The 25,966-nt window shown below is 39.8% G+C and overlaps 1 protein-coding gene across 1 annotated transcript in view; it reads left to right on the top strand.

The window, feature by feature from the left end:
• MYO1B (myosin IB) overlaps nucleotides 1–25,118 on the top strand; it is an 83,110-nt gene extending 57,992 nt beyond the window's left edge. Inside the window, exons 17-31 of the mRNA XM_010152385.1 lie at nucleotides 1,952–2,178; nucleotides 2,356–2,556; nucleotides 3,791–3,884; nucleotides 4,326–4,475; nucleotides 6,662–6,730; nucleotides 8,407–8,493; nucleotides 8,783–8,869; nucleotides 11,563–11,649; nucleotides 14,714–14,788; nucleotides 15,202–15,336; nucleotides 16,222–16,328; nucleotides 19,303–19,435; nucleotides 21,432–21,584; nucleotides 22,473–22,600; nucleotides 24,549–25,118. Of these exons, the coding sequence (XP_010150687.1) occupies nucleotides 1,952–2,178; nucleotides 2,356–2,556; nucleotides 3,791–3,884; nucleotides 4,326–4,475; nucleotides 6,662–6,730; nucleotides 8,407–8,493; nucleotides 8,783–8,869; nucleotides 11,563–11,649; nucleotides 14,714–14,788; nucleotides 15,202–15,336; nucleotides 16,222–16,328; nucleotides 19,303–19,435; nucleotides 21,432–21,584; nucleotides 22,473–22,600; nucleotides 24,549–24,672 (1,857 nt within the window). The 3' untranslated portion in view covers nucleotides 24,673–25,118. The remainder of the gene's footprint in view (nucleotides 1–1,951; nucleotides 2,179–2,355; nucleotides 2,557–3,790; nucleotides 3,885–4,325; nucleotides 4,476–6,661; nucleotides 6,731–8,406; nucleotides 8,494–8,782; nucleotides 8,870–11,562; nucleotides 11,650–14,713; nucleotides 14,789–15,201; nucleotides 15,337–16,221; nucleotides 16,329–19,302; nucleotides 19,436–21,431; nucleotides 21,585–22,472; nucleotides 22,601–24,548) is intronic.
• The last annotated feature ends 848 nt before the right edge of the window (nucleotides 25,119–25,966 follow it).

Genomic DNA, 25,966 nt, shown 5'->3' with positions numbered 1-25,966 from the left:
TGGTCAACAAATCCAGACCTGTCTTAATCTTTTCTGTCTTAAGCCTAAGATTCGTGATTTGGACTGGAAGGTTTTCAGAGATCATGCTGCTCTATCTGAAATCGAGGGCAGTCCTCCTTTGTGCAAAGGAGAAAGGTGTCCCATGTGCTTTGGTGGTGAACTGCTTGTGCTGCTAGGTCTCTGGAAATAAAAAAGTTGTTTAGAATGAAAAAAAATTCACACACATCTCCAGGCAAGATATTTTGGAAAAGCATGTTCTCTGCCACTGAACTAGCTGAAGTCCTTAGTCACGTTGATGAGGAAGTGGAGATTTTGTACACTTGAAGGAACTGAGTTTGTTTTGACAGTCTGTGTGTTTAAACTGGTGGAAGAGAAAGCCATACAGAGGGCTTGCAAATTTATTTGCTTTGTACAACATAAGCAGCATGAATAGTTGGATAGTTTTTGGTACATAATTCAATATAACTTTTTATTAATGAAAATCAAAATAAGTAAAATTGTAAAAAGAAGACAAATTATTTTTTAAAATGTAGAAGTAAGCATAGGGTTGAAACTATAACTCTGGTTTGAATCTGCTGAACTGTTAGTTTCACAGAGTAATGAATATTTGGGAAGTGTTGAATTTTCCTAGGACTGTTTAATACTTCCCTAGTTTTTAATAGGGAATCAATCTTACAATTTTGAATACCTTGATAATTTCTCATTCAAAATAGTGCTGAAAATATCATACTGTCAACCTTTGAGGGAGCCATTAGCTAAGTTTATGTTATGTATTTACTAAGAATATATTGTATATAATCTATCAGGGGTTAATACTCAGATACTTCTTTGGTTTTCAAAATTCAGAGTAAATTGAAAATAATGCTTTGGAAAGGTCTGCAGACTGATTGTGTCTTAGCAGCCAGTGAGGGTCTTCAGTTGCTACTGGCATTCACTTACACAACAGAGCAGTCAGTGAATTCCTCCTATTTTGGGAGGAATGTGTTTTTCCATCCTCAGCTGAGAACATTTAGATCTAGTCACTGGACACAAAAGTTTGACTCTCCTTTTATGATATATAAGCAAAGTTCATACCAAAAGTTTTTCCAGCAGTAGCATTTACCACACCTGTGAGAAACAAGGACGTGTACTCCAAAGAAAAATGTCACCCCGGTTCACAGTCACTTGCTGTTGTGTAAGATGTGGCTATGCCAGTAATAGTTTTATTCCATATTTTGTTTACATATTACGTAGTTACACAGAACTGTGAAATCGTGAAGCTGGAGAGGCTGCATCACCAGCCAGATGACTTGTCACAATTAATCAAACTAAATTCCCTACCCTTAAAAAAGCCAGTAGCAATCTGAGATCTACAGGAAGTTCCCCTGGACGCCTCCTGGGTCTCCAGCTGCAGGTCAGAGCTTTGCATTCATGATTGTTGCCATTGGACTGTTTTCCTGGTAAAAATCCTTTCACATAACAGTCCCCTGAGGACTGCACAGATAGCTGCTTGCTGCTGTGATACCAAGAGGTGGTATTTCATGTCTTGTTCTAGTAGGCAAGTAACATCAGCATTGGTACTTTGAAGGGAAAGGGGTTTTTGCTGTTGTGATTCAAAAGAGAGGGAGAAAAACTTTGGTCTGCCTCAAAAAGATTGTTTTGGGGTATTGGCAAGCATTGGGGTATCAGAGTTATCACGGAAGAAGGGTTTATTCCATTTCAGAAACCAGAATTGATCAGCACAAGGAGCTGTTAGTAGTGTGAGAAAATGCCTCTTTCTCAGCAAACATGTTCACAGAAACTTTATCCAACAAAAAGCCTTCCAAACGTCAAATTTAAAATGGAATCTGAAATGTCTTTTATTTGTTTTGGATATTGAGAAAGGAGAAGAAATCAATTTTTGGTTCAGTTTTGAACTGACCTGTGTTTTGGTACAACACATGCTCTGATAAGTCTCTTCTGTATTGTTCAGGTTATGTACCAGGTGGAAGGATTTGTTGACAAAAACAATGATCTTCTGTACCGTGACCTCTCCCAGGCCATGTGGAAGGCTAGCCACTCTCTTATCAAAGCATTGTTCCCAGAAGGTAACCCCACTAAGATCAATCTAAAGAGACCGCCAACGGCAGGTTCACAGTTCAAGGCTTCAGTTGCTACCCTGATGAAAAATCTTCAGACAAAAAATCCAAACTACATCAGGTAAATTATCCTGTGGTAAAGCTTTGGTGAATTTATGTTTGGTGAAGTGACAGAAAACCCCACCCTCCTCTTTATATCCAAGGATAAACTATTGAAACCTGTGGTTTAAACTCCCAGTGATAGTTGTTGGCACATACAGTGCTGCAAACAAGTGTCCCTGTCTGTTTCCCTTCCCAGGTGCATCAAACCCAATGACAAAAAGGCTGCACACATTTTCAATGACGCCCTGGTGTGCCACCAGATCCGCTACCTCGGTCTTCTGGAGAACGTCCGGGTGAGAAGGGCTGGTTATGCGTTCAGGCAGGCGTACGAACCTTGCCTGGAAAGGTACAAAATGCTGTGTAAGCAGACATGGCCCCACTGGAGAGGGCCAGCCAGGTAGGAAAACATCAGTGTTCTTACCTGTCCTGGTCCAGTGACTGAAATGGCTATCTTCCACATGTTCTGATTTTTATTTATATTTCTTTTCAGTTTAATGAACTTTGAAGCAACTTTAAAACTCAGCTAGTGTGGCTCAAGTGTTTTACTTGTATGTTGTTCCTTAGCATCTCGTTCCAGATTTTGGATGAGTTCACTTACTGGGAAATCTATACTTTTCAGTAGGCTAAAAAATTACAGTTCCTTGGCAAAGGGGATGATTTTAGTGAGGAACTGACCTACTAATGGAAAAGATTTTGCATGTGAGCAAGACAAGCACGTTGCTTTTAGGAAATACTGGGCCTGAAAGTAATGGAAGGAGAGAGGTATTGAAGTGGAATCAAAATGACAAGGAGGTCTGGAGTGATCTGAGGGACACTTATCTTTAATAACCAAAGTGTAGGAACACCCATTTCTTTGAAGACAGTCATGCCCTGTCTTTCAGGAATCATCGTACATAATGATCGGTGAACAACCATAAGTTAATACTTCTTGCAAATAATTAATATTAAATATATAATTTTAAATTGCATAACATTCGCGTGTATTTTTACACATGATGTCTTGGCTAAGCAAAGGAGCTTCTCTTAATTCTTTTTTACACATTCCTACCAATGGCATAATTTAAATTTCTCTTATAACAGTTTCATATCTTAAGGTGCACTTTGCATCTTTAGGTTATGAAGATAATGGTGGGAGTGCAGTATTGATAGCAATAGCATTGTAACAGTCCTCACAAAGATCTGTGCAATTCCTCTCTTTTTTGCTGACATTTTATAAAAGGCATTTGGTAGAGTGTGGAACATGAGCATTTCTCAAACGTGTCAGTCCATGTTTCACATTTTGACCTTTGTGTGAGAACCCTTCCCTTTTTCTTTTTTCTTTTTTTTTCTTTTTTTTTAAGCAAAATCATTATAGATGTAAGAGGAAAAAATAAGCCATTGCTGATGATGTTAAATAAAAATGCTCTTTTTTTTTCATCAAATTATGCTGAATCTTTGCAGTGATTATTCTTGCCTTGAGCTAAATAACCAGTGAATAAATGAGCTAGGTTTTCAATCTTCTTATGTCAAGCACTATTTAAGAATTCATAGTGTGCTTTCATATACTTTCCATAAATTAATCTGTGAATATGTAAAATAAGAAGTGTTAGAGCTGGAGGTCATGTTTGTTAAGCTCATTTACTTCTTATTAGGGCTGGAGTAGAGGTACTGTTTAATCAACTGGAAATCCCTGAAGAAGAATTTTCATTCGGTAGATCAAAGATATTCATCCGCAACCCAAGAACGGTAAGGGGAAAATGTCTTCTCCTGCAAAATCAAGCCATCTTTCATGAGGGTAGCCTGTTAGCTGTAATTCACTACCTGGTTACTGCAGATTTTTCGAGATACAGGGCTTTGATATACTAGGGGGAATATAGCATTTGAAAAGGCACTTTTTAACATTAGCCTCATTAAATTGGTGTGAATCAAGACTCTGCAATAGCTGTCAGCCTGAATTTAATGTAACTTTTGTGAGCTGACTTGTGGCAGCATATCTGCCACAAACCCTCTTGATGTATCTGCCTACAGCTCCCAACATGAATAAACCAAAAGGTGTCTGAAAGGGGACTTGAGTAAAGGAGAGGGTTCTCTTACAATAGCTGTGCTTATGTTTGGCTTTTTTTGTCTTTTCTCCCCTACTGTTTTTCTTCCAATCTCAAACAAAATCCTAAAATACCCCACACCCAGCTCTTCAAACTAGAAGATCTGAGAAAGCAGCGGTTGGAGGACTTGGCTACTCTAATTGAGAAGATTTATAGAGGCTGGAAGTGCCGCACACGCTTCTTATTAATGAAGAAAAGCCAGATTGTGATTGCTTCCTGGTACAGGAGATATGCAGTAAGATAATATCCTTACTAAATGGGACGTTCTTCTTATGTTTAATATGTTTTTTCATATAACCTTGATATGATATTTCATATAATCCTCATGATTTTTTTCCTTGATATGTATGGAGAAGTGCTGGAAGAATTCAATTGTATGGTAGCATTTAAGTACCAAAGATGTGAATAAAAGAAGATTCCATTTTTAGAGACCACTGCTAAGCATTTACTTTGTGCTCGTGCTTAATCAGTTAAAAAGCTCACCAGAGTCCTTTAGCTCTGGGACAGCAGGATTTTCTGGCCCAACTGACAAGAGTCTACTTCATTCAGCTAAAATGCTGTGCCGCCTAGCTCTTAAGAGTGCTCTCAAAACTTATGGTTAATGTGTAAAAAATGTTCAGTAATACACATGTGCAACTCTGTGGAATTTGTTCATTCCTAAGTCTTTTTGTATTTTTGCCTTATTTGGAACCGTTGCATTTGTGGCTCAAGAACGCTGCCTGGGAGGATCCCAGGGATTTATTTTAATTATAGCTCGTAAGGCTTGAAGTTCAGTAGTTGTTATTCAGACAGTTATAAAACAGTTTCAAATCTGTTTGTAGGCTCAGTATTCTCTGACATGAACTGAACAGTACTGTTACATGACTCTTTCATGTCTTTTATTCAGTTAGTAAATAAAATTGACTTATATGATAAAAAATGATGTGTTCTTTTATGTTTTAAAAATTCTTAAACATCTCAGCTGTGTTTTGTTACTGTGTGCATATCAGAAAGCTTGATAACATGTATGATATGGAAAGAAAGCATCTGAAACTGCAAGTTGCAGAATTGACAATCACAGTTTTTCAGTTGACAAGCACTTCTGTTTATCATCCTGAAAGCCATTAGTGTTTGGTTCAGTTATCTTGGATAATTAGAGAGAAGTAAAGATTATTTGGAAAAAGTATGAATAAATGTTTTTTCACTGTAAAACCCCTGTTATTTCTGAACTGTGATTGAATGCACCATTTCTAGAAACAACATCATTACAGAAGTGGGTTGTGCCTGTATAGCTTCATTATGATCACGTACAATCTTCATGAATTAAGCAGGGAGTTAACACAGCTAGATTGGCACAAAGAAATGAAAACAAATATGTGACCAAGTTCACATAGTTGTTTATTTCTTAATTGTAGACCTTTATTGGTTCACTGGTGAAACATCTCAGCAATTGTCTTTGAATGCAGGATGAAGTCACAGCAAGACCTTCAGAATTACGTATGGGTGACGTGAGGTAGTTCCTTAGCCTCTTCATGCAGCTGTAGGGCACCGTTCTCCTAACCCAACATGACATGGTGGTTGGGAAGGTTTCATAAGGAATGTGTATCCCTTCTATGAACACAATTTTGGACTGCAGCTTGTGCTGGAGCCTTGGCTAAAGGGTCTGCAGATACTCCTGTCTGTTCCCTCACAAGGCATGGCAGACACCAGTCACCGCATGAATACGCCCTTGATGTGGCCTAGAGGGGACTCTCTCTAGCTCGTTCGGAGGCGTTCGCTGTAATTGAGAGGGCTGAGTGGGATGTCTGAAAGCCTTGTTGCAAAGCCTATCAACTCTTCTTCACTCAGTATTATGCTAACCACTAGTCTACTGGAAAACCAAGCTTTTTAGAAGGAAAATGCTCAGATGTCCAGGAAAACTATTGTTCAAACTGGCATACTTGGATAATATTCCACCATGCCATTCAGGAATCCATGGGGTTTTTTTCCTATTCCTAAATTATCATCAGCATTTGGTATTATGAAGGAACTGCAGGTAATAGGAACAGCACCAGTCTTATGAAAAGATGACAAAAAGCTTAGCCAACAACCTGAACATAGTGATCATTTGTATGCTCCTCTGTTGGGGGGAAAGACAAATAAAGCTGTGACTGTTGGTATTTAATCCGTGTCACTTTTGTGCTGCTGACAGTGAACTTACTTAGTGTTTCTGTAAACAGAGAGTGACATTGTCCATGCAGCATTGTTGATGTGCTTTGTTTCTCCTCGAGCTGACCACAGAATCTATGCTCTGATCTGCTTGTTGTAAAATTGTTCACCTTTCACATTTAGTGCTTGTATCCTTAACCATATTCTCAAATGTTAGTAATGAGGGCTTTATTATACAGTATTTTACAGATGCAGTATTCTGTTCTAAGCATCATATTTTTGTTTCCAATACAGCAACAGAAAAAGTATCAGAAGATAAAGAGTTCGGCTATCGTAGTACAGTCTTACATCAGAGGATGGAAGGTGAGTTTCTTGTTACTGCAGCTATGGCTGCACAGTGAGGTAAGAAGCAGGTTGGAAAACACACACCTTGCGTCCACTGAGCTGTGGCTAGGTCATAGCTGTTGTTTAACACTTGTGTTTGCCATAGAAGAGGTGAGTTTGGGATATCTGTTCGTAGCCTGTACTTCAATACCTGCAAGTGCTGCAAGTGGAAGACTGGGATCACATTAAACAGCTGGGTTATCCTTGGGGCATCTTCGGACAGAATGTGGGAAGAGGTGCCGTCTTTACACAGGCCCACTCTTTACATGGGCTTCAGGACTGGGGTGTGAATGAGTGAGTCCGGTGTTCAGAGCAGATCTAGGTACGTGCTAACCAGGCATTCCAGCAGTTCCAGAGTGGGATGGTGTGGGACTCTGCCACTGGACTTAGGAAACTGCAACATTGGACTGATTTGGAAGAAATAAGTTGAGGTTGGCAGTTGGTTTAGGTTTAACAGGATTCTAAAAGAAAGGGCAGACTTGAAAGCAGGTTTAAAACAGTTTGGGTCACCTGGACAGTATGCTATTTGGGTTAAGTCTTCAGTTTTCTGTGCTAAGCCGAGGGGGGGAAGTGTGCTGTATTCAACTTGTGTTGAACAAGTACTTTACTGCTGTTTGCTTGTCCTCTCCCCTGTTTGCTACAACTTTGTTTCTTCTCTGAGAGGTTTGTGCTTTGTGAAGGGATAATCCTGCAGCCATAGTAGAGCCTTAAGGAGTGATGCTGTAATAAAAGGTAAAAAGGAGGTAAACAGCTCACATGAAAGCAGCCACAGTACTTAAAGCAACTACTGCTGTCCCGTTCAGAAAAAATGTCCCTGGGCTCCTCTATTTTCTTATTAACCTTTCTCCACCCCACTAAATGTGGCTTTACCCTCTGTTTAGGGAAGAGAAAACTGCCTTTAATTCTGGAGTCAGTTCCCTTCCTGTCAGACAGGGAAGGAAGGGGCCGCAGTTACTAGCTGTAGGTGTAAACAGCCCGCTTCTGTCCAAAAGGTTTTGAAGTTTGCCGGCAATAAGCTAGCAGAATTTGATTTTACTATTTTTCTTGGGTTTTACTTTGTCCTTACTGTTTTGTTTAAATGAGTTAAAAATATTCCTTCAGTCTAACTATTGATATGCTGTCTTTTTCCATAAGCATGATTTGAAGAAAACTGAGTAAAAGCATCATCTCATCGTGAGCTGTGGTTTTTTGTTTGCCGTTGGAGAACACGCTCTTCGGCAGTAGCACTGCCATGGATAAAATCCTGGTGTCAGAGCAGCCTTAAATGTGACCTAAAGCCAGGCAATCTATTTGTGATTTATTCTTTATTGCTGTCTAAATGGATAAGACATATACTGTGCGGAGGGAAAAGTACTGTTGCCATTGTACAGACAGACATATAGATATCTCAGGTGGTGCCGCAAGTCTGGGAGAAAGCTAAACATTGAACTAAGATCCCCTGAACTGCCGGTCCCAAGCTCTCACTTGTGCACAGAATCCTCCCTGGGACAGCGGATGTGAGGCTGCGTAGCATTTATGAATTTAATTTGCTTGGGGGTTTGGAGGCGTTGTGTTTTGGTTTTGCCTAGACTTACAGATTGCAGTGCCTTGTCTTAAAATCATTAAGAGATTATAGTTATTTACTTGAATAAAATAATGTTTTCAATTGTCTACAGGCTCGGAAACTTCTTCGGGAACTTAAGCATCAGAAACGCTGCAATGAGGCTGCCACAGTAATTGCTGCGTATTGGCATGGTACCCAGGTAAGATAATAGCAACAAATTGTGCACTAAATTGTCTTGACATAGAATGAAGGCGGCCCTTCTGGATAAATTTATCTGGGAATATTTTCAGTGGATTAAACTACTGATTCTTACGTTGCTCTTTGCTGCTAACATGTTTTAGCTGGTGCAGTCTGGGAAGCTGGGACACGCTTTAATATTTGCTGTTTGTGGTGAATGGTTTCTTTCTTTCTTCCTTGCACCATTGGGAACTTGCAGTAACCTTTTCTTTCCTAAGCTTTTCTATATCCCATTTTCAAATGCATCACAGGCGCGAAGGGAACTGAGACGGCTGAAGGAGGAGGCTAGAAATAAACATGCTATTGCTGTTATTTGGGCTTACTGGCTTGGATATAAGGTACTTCATGCACATATCACATGCCCCCTTCATTACCCAACAGTATCAACATTTAATCAGTAGTAAATAGTGAGAATTAATGACTAATATCATTGACTTAAAAACAATAGAGCATGATCATTAATTCCTTCCATTTCCATTCATGCCACGTTTAAGAAGTCTGACATTCTCTATGTCAGTTTTTTGTAGAGTAGGAAATTCTTTGCATGGCAGCCAATTAGCGATTTGCACTAACAAGCTGTTAGACTTGATTAAAAATGACTAGACTACGGTATTCTCAAACGAGGAAATGCATTTAACTACATGTGAATATGCAAAGCATGGTTTGTGTGGGGAGAGAAGGTTGGGGGTTTTGGTGTGTTTTTATTCCCCCCTAACAAGTGCTTTCAGTGACACTGTGTTAGTGATCCAATTGAGATTGTCACCAGGCTGTATATTCTGCGCCCTGGCCAGTCCTCATTTACAAGTTCAAACCAATGCTATTACGTTTTATTGAATTTTAGTTTGAATTGGTTTAATTGATTATCTGGCTGTGATTTGAACCAATAAGAAAATTTCAGTAAGTACAAGTAAAGCACAGTTTTGTGACCTGGTCTTTTAGCAGAAAATGATGTTGGTTTGCAATTCTAAACTTAGCAGCCCTAGAAAAATCCCAGGAATTCCAGCATCAGCTGTTTGTTTTCAGAAGCAAAGTCCCACTGAAAGATTCTTGCTAATCCCCAGCCTGCAGTTGTGGGTTATGTGAACATCTGAAATGCTGTTTGCTAGAGGTCAGAAATGTATTGGTTTCAATTAATAAATTTGTAACTTAGTAGAAAAGCACATCCAGAAAATACATTATGTGTAAAACATCTTCCAGTTATTGTTTAGGTTGGAGGGGTGGGGGTGTTGTCTGAACACCTTGCCAACCCAATGGAGAAATGTGCTCAAATTACATCTGGAGTATAATGCTGAGTTTGACCTTTGCTATTTTGATATAAATCCGTTAGATTTCTAATGAAATGGCAGCCCTGGGAATCCAAACAAACACGTACAGAATTTCCCTCATCCTAGAGAGACTGCAGCTTTTCAGCTCTAGCTTGGTATTTAGGTAGCGCTGTAATTTGACAGGCGCACTGCTTCCTCGACTTTTGTTTAAATGCAATACGTTGATAATTTTTAACCAGATATTTTTAACCAGAGTTCCTTTCACCCCAAAAAATGCTCAGTACTGAAAAAATTATATTTACATTCCTAGGTTTAAAATGTTCTTTAGATTTAAAGAGGAAAAGCAGTGCAATAGTGTTAATTGGGTTAGAGCTGCTCATTTAAATATTTAGTAGATTTGGATAATTTTAAACATATTTTAGTAGCTATTTTTATCAATTGGCTCACAGGAATTTAATGAAAAATTTCCTCCTTATTCCTTAAATATAAATAATCTAAATATAGTATTATATATCACTCCAAAGATACTAATCTAAATTCAGTTAAGATTAGGAAAAGAATTACCGTATCTGATAAAAGATAAAACTTGTTATTGGTGTGATGTTTTATCTTTTCCCAGGGGAATATTTAAAACAAAAGTTTCTGAAAGTTATCTTCAGAGATCACTCTTTTTACCAAAAAAAAAAAAAAAAAGGCGATAAACTTAAAGTATTCTGCTTCCTTCCTTTCCGCAAGGCAGACAAACACTTAGCTTTGCAGTGTCCTGGGTTTTACAGTGCTTTATGGTATGAGCCTTTGTTCCAAGCAGATGAGTGAAAACATATTCTTCACGAGGAGCTACATCTAATGCAAATTAACCTTTCTAACTGCATCAAGAAAGTGTAACTGGCACAGGCTGGAACTGCTGTTACACAAGTCTGTTTGACAACGTACCACTTGACAAGTGCAGATTGCTGATCCTGTAATAGTAGAACTCCATGTTTCACTTGACTTTTGTCATCAGGTAACTGAGGAACAAATGTACTGCTACCTCCAAAAATGTGAGATTCTGTTAAGTTGCCCACACACGCCTTTGTGTTTAGAAGACTTTGCAAATTGCTTTCCTAAAATGGGAGTGATTGATGAAATGTAGGTAGGTGTCTATCTCTTTGTACGTGAAGGAGGCACTAGGTTTTGGGAGTTTAGCCCTTCATTCCATAAAGACAGACATGATTTACCAGACTGGAGAATTTTGTTTAGAGTACGCAAAGATCAAAATAAAAAAATAACCTCCAGAAGAGAAACCCTCAATACAGTACCAGGAATTCACCGTTACATACAGTTTCAGAGCTGATTCTGTTGTACCCAGGCACTTGCCAGGGGAAGAAGTGACTAGATAGAGAGATTTTAGTAAGTCTTGATTTTCATACACATCATTTTGATCATGCAACTGCAGGCAAAGTTCTCCATTAGATTCAAATTATGAGATACTGCTGATTGCGAGGTGTGCGCAGAGGAGAAGATGGAAACACTGATAGCAAATAACGGGGCTGACAAAAATTCTTATCAGTAGATGCCACTTAAGCAGCAGTAGAGACTTTTTTGACCTCCTACATGGCTTCACACCAATTCACACTGATGCGCTGGGTTTTAAAGGTTAAACGCTGTTCTTCCATCTTTCTATACCTTGATTGTAAGTTGTCTGTTCTGTTTGGGAGAAGCCTTTTCCTGGTCGTTGTGCTGTTGGCATCGGGCTGTCTCTTTTGTTCACTATCTAAACCTTTTAGGCTCGAAGGGAATTGAAACGCTTGAAGGAGGAGGCTAGGCGTAAGCATGCTGTTGCAGTCATTTGGGCTTACTGGCTTGGACTGAAGGTACTTTCTCAAACACTCCCGTCTGTCAACATGAACTCAATAAAGTGTGGCATCTTACTAACACTTAATGAACAAGCAGTTGTGTGGGCTCACTACTAGGGATGTTTTTTTATGCTGGATTACATTGCTTAATGTTTTTTCATGGAGTTTCATCATCCATAAGCTGAAAATGTCTCATTAGACATCGTGTGGTTTTTGTCACATCAGGTTTTTCAGTTTTCAAGTGAAAGACACATGTCAGATTAAAGGGACCCTGTTATGGTCGTTGACTTAAAAACCTGACCTACGTTGGCAAAGATCCTCTCCAGAAAGATTACAAGCATGTATTTTCTTATTGTGACCTCTGCTTGTTTGAATGGGAAGTAGGGTGGAGCTGTTTGACTCTCACTGCTGCTCAGGTTAGACCCCTGACCCCGGTGTCGAGGGCATGGTGTAAGGTCCTGTCACTGCCATCAAGCCTTTTTAGGGCATGGCATTACATGCAGTAACCTATGGCTTCTGGCAGCCAGGAACGCCCCCAAAAATTGAGACGTACTAGAGTCTTTTGTTTTCTGTTCCTTGCTTTCAAGGACTGGCCGGCAAAAGAAAATGCATTTGTAATCTGGAAAAATGTAGTTCTGCTCTGTAAATAGACTATGAAAATGGCACCTTGAGGTGTTTCAGGTCTGTGCCCAAATGATTTACACAATACAGTTTTCCAGCCTAGTTTTACAGATGCAGTTCTGAAGAACTGTGGAAATCTCAATCAGTTCTGTTTGGCTGGGTGTCACTCCTGCTAATAGGAATATTGTTCCCTTTTATACTTCTGTAGTCTGCAATTTACTTGATAATGCAGAGTGAAGTGCTGCTGTCATATTCTCATGCTTATTCTAAGAATTATGAAAGGGGAAAAATAGTTACAAAACATATAATTATATATAATGTGTATATTATGTATATTTAAAAAAATCCTGTACAATGCACACATGGAAGCCAGAGCTGGAAATACAAAGGAGCCATTTTAAGAAGTCTTTCTGCAGATCAGAATCACACTTGAGGTACTACTGCCAAAGTGGGTCTGGTTTTATGGTTTTAAAGCAAGAGTATGTCCCTCCTGAGAACTTGGAGGCTGTTTTATATCAAACAGTGGCATTTAAATCAAAACTGACGAATCCAGAACCTTTAAGGCACATGGCAGCAGGAGTATGTTTCCGCCTGTCTGTGGTGTGGTTTTTCACTGTTTTTTAAACAGCGTACGCAGCGCTTCTGTCCCACCTGAGCCACGCAGGCCTTTCTGAGTATGAACATCGTCTGTAGTGCCGACACAACGCTGTTACCACAGGCAATTCTCATTCATCTGTTGGCAGAGTGGTTTTTTGGGTTGGTTTTTTTTTTTTAATTGTGTGATAAGCAGATGATAATAGTATTTGTGGCACTTTCCAGATTTAGGCTTTTCTGGAATGGCTTGCGTTTCTCAGTGCTTGCTTCGCAGCTTCCCTGCAGCGCCAATAGGATGTGTGGGTGTATAGTAGTCCCTTTGCTCCAAATCAGTCTGCACACCTTGCAGCTCACGAAGAATTACATAAAGCAGCATGATTAGAGAGTGTCTATGACAACACAGTGAGATTTGGGATGATTGTGTTTGGAGTGGTTTAGAGTGTGTTAATTTCCCTCCCTGAATAATAAGTAAAGGATGTACGCTAATTATAGAGTACTAAACCTTACAGAAAATCAGTGAATAAGAACTCTAATAATTTTTCTTTTAAAGTGAGGAGGAAGGAATTATGTGCCGTGTTTGCACAGAAAGAAGCCAGCTGAATGCTGTCAGTTTTGTTGATGCATCTTAATATGTAATTAAGGAAAACCCATTTCTCTGTGGGTTTTTTTTGAATCCCAGAACGGTGACAGATCCTTGCTTTCAAAATGCTGGCTTATCTTAAAACCCATGACACAGTATGGGGCAGAAGGTGTGCCAGGGCAAGCCAAGCCAACTTTTTCTTGTAAGTTGATGCGGGCTTTTCCTCTATGGGTTTCCCTTTATTTCCTGGTTACAGAGAACTCAGCAACATGTAGCGAGTTAGCTAAAACCACTAAATTTGCTCTGGGGTAAATTATACAAAGCCACGATGTTTTCCCTGGTTTTTTGCTCAAAACTTCTAACAGGTGTGTTGCAGGTTTTGCCAAAGTTTGGGAAAAAATTAGGGGATGTTTCAGCTAACTTGATGTGAGCCTGGGCTTCACGTAAAACTGCAACCCAGTTGTGCTGTCTCTCAGATTGGGTGTTCTGAGGGATACTGTCGATACTGTGCTAACTGATAGAAATACGGAAGGCAAAACAAGTACTCTGAAACTTACATTTACAAGCATGTATAAAAAATTAGTATCTCCTGCAAAAATGGTTCTCAATGATCACTTTTTAAATTTTTATATTATTTTTTCTAATAGATTTTGGAAGCAAATATCAAGCTTGCTGACATTAAGCAACCTTTGTGTTGATTCTCTGCTCTTATCAAGCACCAAAAACTTATTTTCCTTTTGGAATGAAGACTGCTTGTATGAAAAGAGGTTTTTTCATGCATAAGTCTGCTTGGGGTGGGGCGGGAGGAAATCCCTTTTGTCTTATGGAAAACTGTGTGTTAAAAATCTTAAAGGAGAAAAATCAGGAACAGTTCATCAGTTAACTATGTAATTAACGTCAGTTCAGTGTCACTTCAGACACAATCACATACGTATATTGATGACACCTCGCTTCTTCCAGTCCAACTTTATGCAAAAGCCTATGAAAATAGATGGATGCTGTGAATTCGACAGTATTTCAGTAGTGTGCCTTTTCGGAGGAAAGTATTTAAAATTCTCTGTTAAACTTGCAGGTGAACGTACTCGGGTCATTTGAGGTTACTTTCTGCCCTCTTGGTCCACGTTCTGGTTCATATAGTGTACCCAGTTACCGTTACTATTTCAGGGAACACTTTGCATGTTTGTATGCTTTTTTAATGTTTTCTGCCATAGAGATTTATAAAAAAATGTACCTGTGCAAACAAATTCATTCTTGGTATTCACTTTGAGGGTTTGTTTAACTTTTCAGGTCCGTAGAGAGTACAGGAAATTCTTCAGAGCCAATGCTGGAAGAAAAATTTATGAATTTACCCTTCAGAGACTTGTATGTATATATCCGTCCAAAGTACATGTACATTTTCTGTGCTTTAAATTCTTTTTTTCTAGCAAAAGTAACAGCTGTATTATGGCCTTGACAGTCTCTGTACGGAAATGTCCAAGCTAAGCATATGGAAAATGGACAACTTAAATATTCTTGATGTTGTAAAGAAAGGGTGGCGATAGTGTTTTGAAGGTGTGGGAATGGTATTAACTAAGCATTTGCCACACTTGTATGATATCTAAATCTGCATTTCTCAATATACCTGTCTTTTAAAATCCATATTCAGGTTTATAAAAGCTGAGAGTTGCAGTTTGGTAATTGTGCTTTTAATCACAGAGCATCTGCTTTTCCTTGCTTATTTCAATAACTCTGGGATTTGAACATTAATGAAACATCTTGCTCCAATTTTATCACAGATGCAAAAATACTTCCTGGAAATGAAGAATAAGATGCCTTCATTATCACCGATAGATAAAAACTGGCCAGCGAGACCCTACCTTTTCCTGGATTCCACTCACAAGGAGCTAAAGAGGATTTTCCATTTGTGGAGGGTAGGACAAATTCTAGTCCAGTCTGTACAGAACTTCGTCACATGATTGTCAGTAGTTTTATTTAGTTCAGGAAGAGCCTATTTTTAAGATGTATTTCTTCCTGTTCCAGACAGGATATTTCTTTGGAAGAAGCGTGTCTTTTGATCATTGTCTTTGGCCTGCAAGGAGTATAACTATCCTGCCTACCTCTTTTGGGGCTAGGGAGAGAGTTTGCTTCCTGCCATTGGCTTTTAACTTCATAGTAAGGCAGTATGTCTGCTGGCTGTTAGTTGGTAGCTTGTAATACTTGTGTCCATGGCCAGGACCGGGACTAGCTCTTAGACCAACATTGGAAGTATCAGGTGGAATTTTTTACTTATGAATTGTGGTTAGCTGAAATTTGTTTTGGATCTTTGGATGGCAAGAACAGCAAGGATCTGTATAAGTGCAGAGACATTTTACTGATCCCTGCGGGCTATGGTTTCTGCAAGTTGTCAGGGAACAGCTTTTCTTTCTGAAAGTCCATCCACTCAGCTGTGATTTGTTCTGTCTGTTTACGTAAACTTCTGCAATCGTAGAACCTATATATGTTTGTGAGCCTTTTCAACAGAGTCTTCCAGTGACTGGTATCTGAGAGGTTAAATTCATGTCCAAATGCGGCATGCTTAATGTTTCAGGGATCGGTTTTAGCGTCACACGGAAGTATCTGGAATGGCTGAGGAGAAAAACACCTCTGCTGTTTGTTGCTGTGCTACAGCGGCAGGCAGGATGGAGCTGAGTCACCTCGAAAGTATACAAAGAATGTGCATCTTGAGCAATAAGCAAACATTGGTCTGTGGTGCTGCCTCTTCAGATCAGATTTGGAAGGATAATTGTTTGGTTTTTTTAATGTATCGTGTTTTGTAGTGTAAAAAGTACAGAGACCAGTTCACGGATCAGCAGAAGCTTATATATGAAGAAAAACTGGAAGCAAGTGAACTCTTCAAGGACAAGAAGGCTTTATATCCAGCCAGGTAATGACTTACTCTGTTGCTTCGAGTGCATAATAAATTCAGTATCCTTATACAGATTTAGGAAACTAAGCAAGACTTTGCTTTTTATCTGAAGCAGGAAAGGGTTAGGGTTTTCTTTGTTTGACAACGTCCCTCCATCATTTTATTTTACACTCCTGGAAACTGACCCCAGCTTGCCTCTAATTTGGATGTTTTTGCGCCTCCAAATCCTGTGATCCTGCGCTCTTCTGCCCAGAAGCCATGACGTTTTGTTGTTCTAACCCCCGTGACCTGTTCACATCCTAATAGTTTGGAGAACTCCTAGGAGGGAATAACTCTCACCCTTTCCCCTAGTTTCCATCACGCTGGTTCCTGCAACCAAAAACGTTGAGTGAGCGGAAGGGCTGTAAGTGACACTGCCACTCCCAGAGGAGGCGTGCCAGGGAGTGCTCCTATGCTCAAACCTAGTGCATTCCACACAGTGCTCTAAGGTGAAGACTAGGTAATTTGGGTAAGGTACATCTGTGTGTATCTTTCTGAAAGAAGACTTATTAAAAAAATGTGCTTAGAAATTAATTTCCATTTTAGAGTTCTTTTTTTTAATGGAGACTTAAAAAAAAAAAAGGTGAAATCTCTGCAAATTAGTTTTTTTAGTTTCCCACATTATTGGGTTCTTAAAAACTGATAAATTCTTGTCATTGCTATCTGCAGAGCTGACATTACTCAAGAAAGCGCAGTAGTATCTGCTGTACTTAAGGGATACACATAATTTTTTCTTTTGCATGCAATAAAACTGACAAAATAACGATCTGTTGACCTTGAAAGAACTTGAATTGAACTTTTCAAGCCAATACGAGCTTAGAAATTGTGTTTTCCTTGAAAACGAAGGTCTCGCTGATCTCAGGAGAGTTTTGTTTCAGAAGCCATAGTTTGAGCTGAGCAGGACCGAGGCCCTGTAAAGCAAGGTTCAGTAGCAGGAGGAACAGGAATCTGCAGGAGTTGACGAGGGTAGTTCCATGCATGGACAAGCTCTGCTTGGTTGTTTCTGTGGTTTATTTCTTTTGTTTCATTTTTTATTAGACATTTTGTTTTTCCTGTAATGGGCTCTTCCTGCTTCAGTAGGTCACTTACCTAATGGCTGTATATTTTAGCTTATGGTTTGTCCTTGTCTTTTTATGCTGCTGGGAAAAGAGGAAGATGCTGCCTTTTGACCTTTCTAGGAGCAAGCAGGCTTTTTTGCTTTCAGCCAGTATACACCTGATCAGTCTAGAGCTCCTTGGGAAGGAAGGAATTGTGTTCATACCCCTGGTTTGGTACCTTTTACGCCAGGACTGAACAATGAAATATGATACAGCAAAATACATACCTGAGTTACTTCAAGACATGCTGAAGTGGTATATGTGATAGAGACTAACTGTTGATTCATTTCAGTTTTAGCTTGTAAGTTGTCATTGTTTGATTGGGGGCAAAGTCCACAGGGAATGTACAATTTCGGTGACTATGGTTTCATAATGCTAATTAATAAAAAAAACCCAAAAACTCCAACATGATGGAAAGTTTGAATGCCCTCGCCACCCCACACTCATTTAGAAAAGAGTTCCGACTCTTTGTTTTGTATGCAGAGCTGATTAGCTCTTGTTGGGTTTTTCATTGGCCTAAGGGTGGAGGAAATCACTGCGTAAAGTTTTTGATTAGTTAGTATGATAATGATTCAAAGGATGTGGCTAATTTTCTGTGTGTAATAGAATTATTTAAGAACAGAGAGGGACTTCTTGTGAGTGCTAAAATACCAGTACTCTTTCTTTTCTCTCTCATGTCCTTGTGTGCCTGACATGCAGTTACAAAGGTGTTGCTATTCCACATGATATATTGCTTCCTCTTGGGCTCTGGTCTTGGTAGAGCTTTGCATTTAGTACTTTGTAATTTAATCCAACTGATTAGTTAAAGGGAATTCCAAACAAAGCAAGCAGGAGCTGTATTCACCAGTTCCTAACAGACAGCAAAGCTGTTACCGTATAGCTCTCAGGTAGATAAAGATGGGGTGATTTGCAAGCACAACAAGCCTTGACGAAGAGCTGGTACACGTTTAACAAACAACAGCAGATCTTAACTGCAAGGTCTTGTCCGTCACTCTGAAATACTGTGGCAGAGCATGGGTGTCAGTCCTACCCGTTTTATTTCCAAGACTGTTACTGGGTGATTTTAAATCAAAATTGATTGCATATGCAAGGATGTACTTGTGTCTGATACCCATAGCAATTTGGCCTGTTTAATTGGAAAATGTTTCTAGAGCAAGGGGAAAAAAAAAATCCTATTACTGTCGTTGGTGACAAATTTCTTTATTCACCATCACTCTGTTGTTATGCCTACAAGATTCTGTGTCTAATACACACACTGTTCCTTACTCCTCCTCCTTTCTTTCCCTGGGATAATGTGTCAGGAGAGATATCCACGTGACTCTGTAGCAATTCCCAAGTTATTTTCATCTGATGTAGTGTGCCTGCACGGCACAGATGGATGCCAGCACCACCTCACTGAATGGATGGTGGTACCCACCTGAAGAGTCTCGGGACAGAGCTCGGGGGCTGCAGTTTCCACCTTCTCAGCAAGATTGAGGACACTTGCGTTGCATAAACCTGCTCAGAGCCCCGCTTGCTTTCAGTTATATATTGCTCTAATTATTCTGTTATACGATTGCAAATTGTTTTGTGTTGCTGTGGTTTAAAACAGGTAAAAATTGTGAGTAGGGGTTTCTGGGTTGATCAAGGTATTCTTTTGCTAGAAATGAGGTAGCAGATGACTTTCTCTGGCAGAGAGGTATCAGAGTTTAAGGAAGCTCCTGGCAGCGTAGAGCCATTGAAAATGGCATTTGGTGCATCTCCTGGCTCCACAAAGCCCGAAGCAGAACGTGACAGTTTCAGGAGGTTTACTTCTTCCCTGTGATTCCTATTTAACTCGTGTTTAACTCATGTTTCTCTTGTCTTCTTTTGGGCAGTGTTGGGCAGCCCTTCCAAGGGGCTTACTTGGAAATCAGCAAGAACCCCAAGTACAAAAAACTTAAAGATGCTGTGGACGAAAAGATCATTATTGCAGAAGTTGTAAATAAGATCAATAGAGCTAATGGGAAGGTAATAAAATGGCATTGCTTTATCCAGAAGGGTAGATCATTGGTGTTATAAACTCAGAGGGAGACTTCTTTCCTGTCATGTAATAGTCTGAGGATTTAAAAAAATGCCTTTTTTTTTAAGGGAAAGACTGGAAATACTGGTTTTATGTAAATTGGTGATTTTCAGCACCCATTTGGGTGCTTAAAATCTTATTTGGGTTTGTAGTTTTCAGTGATGTTTTCCAAATAAAACTGGCGTCTTATCAATGTATTGATTGACAACTAAATGTAGTCTCAGTACCAAACTTAGATCATCTATTTGCCAGTCAAAGGAAATAAATATTTAGAGGATATTGTTCCTGTTCAAGTGTTTAGAAAACTTAACCTTTCAAGGTTCACACTGTCATTCAAGCTCCAGATTATCACGTTTTATTATGTTCTAAAATTGTGAGTAGCATACTCTGCTAGTTTAGCCTGTCGTCTGATTGATACCGAAAGCTTTTTGGAATGAAGAGGCAAGTTTCTTGTATCTGAATCAAGCTGTTAAATATGCTGGGTACTTTTGGTTTTATTCTGCTAACACAGAACTTGTTTTGCATTTAAATGATACTCATTAATACAGGCAGTATTATCCTCCCTTAGTAAGTGTAATTGTTTTCAATATATCTGTCTAAGTATTAGAAGTAGTAGATCTCAGCTTCTCAGATGTACATGTCATTTATGCATTTTTAGTAGTGAAATTAGGTTGCCTGTTGTTGATGCCAAGTTACTTTTCTGGTTTAGAAGAAACTGATTAAATGAAGATTAAATGAATAAATTAAATTCCTGCACTTACATAGGCTACAGCTATGGTTTTATATGCTTGACAGCTACTTCTTAATTATAATATTTATGATTATATTATAGTATTATAGAATCATATAATGGTTTGGGTTGGAAGGGACCTTAAAGACCATCTAGTCCCACCCCCCCCGCCATGGGCAGGGACACCTTCCACTAGACCAGGTTGCTCAAAGCCTCATCCAGCCTGGCCTTGAAGACATCCAGGGATGGGGCATCCACAGCTTCTCTGGGCAACCTGTTCCAGTGCCTCACCACCCTCTCTGTGAAGAATTTCTTCCTGATATCTAATCTAAACCTCCCCACTTTCACCCAGTCCCCCCCAGCTTCCTTGTAGCTCCTTCAGGCCCTGGAAGGTGCTATAAGGTCTCCCCGGAGCCTTCTCTTCTCCAGGCTGAACAAGCCCAACTCTCTCAGCCTGTCCCCACAGCAGAGGGGCTCCAGCCCTCTGAGCATCTTCGTGGCCTCCTCTGGACTCGCTCCAACCGGTCTATATCCTTCTGATGTTGAGGACTCCACAGCTGGACGCAGTAAAATTTTAGAGGAGAAAAAGCTATACGTAGACTAAGTTCTCACTTCTCTTTCTCTTCTGATGTTGAGGAAAATGTAAGTTTTCTAAGAAAAATGTAAGAACACACACTCATGCTTTAAAAATATTTGGCATTTGAAAATATGAATGTGTATCCTTCTAAAGAAGAATTCCAATAGATAAAAAGAGGAGAACAAAACATTGACAATACCCCTGTGATTTGTGTTGATCTGCAACAGTTCTGTTGACTGACAGTAAACACTGAGGCTTAGTCCTGAACTAGCTGTCACTGAAAAGGTACATTGGTTTTCCTGGGGATGGACAGAGCATGAGAGATGAGGTTATCCTGATTTGCATAGTTTCTGAGTTTCAGTTTCTGAATTTTATATGTGTAAGCTAGTAATTAAAGGAACTGTTTATATCTAAGCATATGTGCCAAAATGAGCTAAGCTTCTCCATCTGTAATTAAGACACATAAATAAATTTGACCTGATTTTAACTGATCTGCAGCTTTTACTGAACATCAAATGTTCATGTTTACTAATTGGGCCAAGGTTATGAACTCTGTGAACTGCTTGTAGTGTTAGCAGGTGCTCTGCAAAGAGGAGTTCTCTCTTTGTGTAGATAATGCATTTTTGTATTTTCACAGGCCACGTCCAGGATTTTCTTATTAACCAAAAATAACGTTCTTCTTGCGGATCAAAAATCTGGGAATATCAAGTCAGAGGTTCCACTGGGAGACGTTACCAAAGTGTCCATGAGCTCCCAAAACGATGGCTTCTTTGCAGTGCACCTCAAAGAGGTTGGTTACAACTTTGTCATACAATACAGCTGTTTCACGTGCAGTGACGTAAGAGTTTTTCATTAATTATCTTGTAGCATTAAATCATGGTGGTTAGCCTGTAGGTTTAAAAGTTTATTGCACTATGTCATATCTGCAAAACCTTTGGTTTAAAGCTACTGAAGTCAAGTGAGAACACTTAGTAGATTATGAACGATCATTTGCTTGTGAAAATCAGACTCATATTTCACCATAGCCTCTTCAGGGTTGGAGTTTTCCATTTGCAGTATGGGCCTTTAATCTGGTTCGGATACCTTGTGGCAGCGTTTTCGTTTTTAGTTGCTCATATAATTCTTCCTGACACACTGGCAGAACATTTCTCTCTTTTCTTTATGGGATGCCAAGAAATCCACATTGTGTCAGTGTTCAGTGCTATATTTGCTTCGCTGCACTGTCAGCATTGGTCTGCTAAGATCATTAAGCTGGCGTTTGTATTCTAGCGTCAATGGATTTGAAGAACGTCCCATGTAGTGTCTTTCCATACTGATCCCCTTCACCCTAGTAGTGACGTTGGCAGTCGGTTTCTGTTCCTTTCTGAAAATACCGTGAGCTTGCTGCGGTGTAGAAGAGGAGGGACACAGAAACACTACAGTGTTGTAGGAAAAATGAAGGTGACCCTCCTTTAGGGTCAGGAGAGGGTTTTAACCTTCTCCAGCAGTTCGTTGTTTATTTGAGAGGGAATTGCATTTTGATCCTGTACACTGACTGCATCGCTGTTAAATTTACAAGAGAAAAGTTTCAGTGCGCCAGGAAGAGGGGACTCCTTGTAAAACCTCCTGCTTGGCTGGCATTTAGTATTTTTCATATTCTAGGTTTTGGTAGTCCTAACTACTTTCCTTCCTGTTTCAGGGTTCAGGAGCAGCTGGTAAAGGAGATTTCATGCTGAGCAGTGATCACCTTATTGAAATGGCCACTAAACTTTACCGCACTACTCTCAGTCAAACCAAACAGAAGCTCAACATTGAGATCTGTGATGAGTACGTTTCTTGTTTGCCTAGAAGTGCATTTCCTTCAATGTGACACGCTAAAAAGTCAAGTGTCACGTTTGTGTGTGTGTGTGTGAACTCCTAAAGCCTGCTGAGTGAGAGTCCCTCACTTACTCCACCACCGTTATGCACTCAGTTTGCCGTGTGGAGTGCCCCCTGATTTTAGCAGCATTGAAGTGGTAGTTTTACTCAATTTGAATAAAGAAGAGAATTTGGAACCCAGTAACAATAGTGAAATAAAATTGCTGTAGGCAAAAGTGGAACCTTTTATCTGGCTGCTCAGCACTGGTTGCATTCTAGTCATGGCGAGTACTGTTTGTTCAGATTTCAGGGTTTATTTAAAGGCTAATTTTGCTGTTTCCTTGAAAATGACATCTGCCATTTTCCTTTGCTTGGTTACCAGTCCGCTCAAGGGTGTGTGTTCTCAGCCTCTCAAAGAGTGTGGCTGTTCCCAGTAAGATTCTAGTTTAATGACAGCTACAGAGGAATAAACCACTAAAGCAAAGCTTAAGCATGCCTTGCACTAGCCTGGACTGCCTGCCTGCCTTAGATCTGGAAAAGTGTCTGCTCCCTGGGAGTCCTGCATTTTGGGATGTGGTTTTGTTTCTTGTCTTGCAGATTAAAAACATTAGAGTGTGCATTGCTTTTGAGTTTATCCAGACTAAATAATTCTAAGTAGTTTGCTTCTTTTTCAGCAGTCCCATCTCTGTTGATGGTGAAGCAGTACTGTCTTCTCCTGGCTAGAGTTTAGATACAAGCACAACTAGGAACTGAGGAGAAAATGTGGCCTTACTTTGTACTGTACACTGGTTTTTGGGAAGAGAGCTTATTTAAGTACAAATGCTGTTGATCCAGCAGTACGTCTAGTAAGAGACATCCCATTTCTGTGTATAATATTGAAACAGTGGGTCTAGGAAAATGCAGTGTTGGTGACGGGAGGTGAGGACTCTGAAACCTACTCACGTTTTCAGGATGCTTGCATGGCTGGGAGCGCTGAACAAGTTAATCTTTGCGCTTCTGGGCTGTTCAGCGGGACCGAAGGGCAGCTTGGCGCAGCAGAGGCCACTTCCTCCCCTGAGCTCTGCTGTCAGCTTGATTTGTGGTTTCCGGCTGGAGAGCAAATTCTTTGAAGTTTTTGGCCTCTGCTGGAGGACTTTTTAAGGATGCTAAAAGGGAAAATCTGCTGTATTACCGAGGACTTTTTAGGTCAGCAAGCGTGCGAGCTAAATGGCAGCGCAGCCCTGTTCATTGCTTTTAGTCCTGCTATCCCGACCAGTGAGAAGTTGGAGGCTCCACAGCAGCAGCCTGTTGGGTTTTTAAAGCAATTCTCCACAGTCAGAGAAATTTCTCTTCCGGTAAAAAGAGTCAAATCTAGATTAATTTATCCTGGACTGTAGGAAATACATCAATTGGAGATCGCTGGGAAGGAAGTGAATTTTCCCCATTGCTGAGCAGGGAGCTGTAAAGGCTAACTAAGGATTAGAAATATCAGAGCTGCTAAAATACCAGATATACTGACTTAAGCGTAAAACAGAAGAAAAGCTCTCCCAGTGTTACTATACAAGTATTTAGCTTCCTTCCTTGAAAACAGACAAGTCCCTCTGGACGACAGTCAAGCAGTTGGAAATAGTCCCGGCTGCATTTCTGGTGCATTAGAAGTATGTTTTTTTACAGCCTTCTTTCTAGGGGAATAGCAAACCAACTACCGTTAGAAGTCCAGAGTTACAGGCAAAAGGCAACAGTTCAGACATACTACCTGGAGGAGACCCAAGTCATACCATAACCTATGGCTTTGTTTTATTCCCCAACTTTGCTTATTAATATGGACCTGGGAATGACATCTTTTGGAGTGATGCTCAGAACCAACAGGAAAAGACTTCGGCTCCTCATGTGGTTTTTTCCACCTTTAACAAAAAACCTCTCTCATTCCCTCTCCTAGGTTTCTGGTCCAGTTCAGACAAGACAAAGTGTGTGTGAAGTTCATACAAGGCAGCCAGAAAAACGGCAACATCCCCACTTGCAAGCGAAAAAACAATCGGCTTCTTGAAGTGGCTGTCCCTTGAGTGCAGCTGGTGGCTCTCCCTTTCACGGACTTGTCTCTTTGTAATAGTGCAATTTTAGTTGTTTGGTTTTGCTGGTTTTATCCCTTTCTGGAGCTGTTGACAGCTGATAGCTTTAGAAACCCTTGGCAAAACATTTGCTCAATTGACTTTTTAATCTCATTGTTCATGCCAGCATTTTAACCCTCAAAATGCTGATTTTTATCCAGTCAGGCATTTTGCCCAGCTGGCACATACCTGTCACACACGAATCATTCTCTGTTTAGCGGTCGTATTTTAGCAGCATACCATAAACCCATATATTAGTGGTAAATTACTCATATTCCCTAGTTTAGAGATCCGCTTAACAGGAACTACACATGGCCTTGATGCTTGATGGCCACTTGTGCCCGGTGTCTTTTTATAGCAACCGGTCCCGGTGTTCTGGCGGGCTCCTTTCTTGCCTCCACTGGGGACACCGGCAGGACGGAGGCTGACTCACTAACGCCTGTAGTTAACACTAGCACCTGTGTAACTCAGTACCGCACAGGAACATCTAATTCTGCAAGACGGAAGGAATAGAGGATTATACGAGCAGCTATATGCATAATTTTATAGTGAGAAATGCAGAATTTTGGAAAGAGGATTTTTAATTAGGGCAGATGTTTTTAATGACTTTATACGGTAGAAATCAGTAAAATTAAAAAAGCTTGTTTCTGTCACAAAAGCTATACAGTTCAAGGCCTATTTTCTGTTCTGCTTTTTTTTTTTTCTTTTAAATTATCAGTTAATATTAGAGCCTGAAAAGGCAATAGCGTTCATAACACAAGTAAATGCTAGGTATTTAAGCAGGTAGTTGTCAAGCAGAAGGTTTGAGCCTTTCTTTTAGATATTGGCATGTACAATGTGCAATAAAACATACATGACATTTTGTGGAAAATTATTTATAATACATTTTTGTGTGCAAGAGAGAGGATTGGTGCAGACTGCATAGACAATGTAGGGGTTAAAATAGATTTGTGTTGTTAGTTTGCAGATTTTTAGGGTGTACACTACAGTTGTCAATTTGGGAAGAATACTTAGAATTTAAAAAAAAAAATCCTTAATTTGGGGGTCTGTATATAAATTGGTATTAGGGTAATAAAACTGTTCTAATTCTGTGCTGGTTGGTACTCCTATGTTATAACCGTATTTTTGTACTCCAGACTGTTTTATATAACTTGTGTGCCTGATGTAAATGCGTGCACGGAAAACACAATCGAGAGCTGCATTGTAAACTCTCGGTGTAACTGGTTGCACTTAATCTTTTGTAAGCCAG

Source organism: Eurypyga helias, unplaced genomic scaffold (assembly GCF_000690775.1).
Source record: "Eurypyga helias isolate BGI_N326 unplaced genomic scaffold, ASM69077v1 scaffold10100, whole genome shotgun sequence".
Classification (NCBI taxonomy): domain Eukaryota; kingdom Metazoa; phylum Chordata; class Aves; order Eurypygiformes; family Eurypygidae; genus Eurypyga; species Eurypyga helias.
This window is presented reverse-complemented; position numbering and strand designations above follow the sequence as displayed.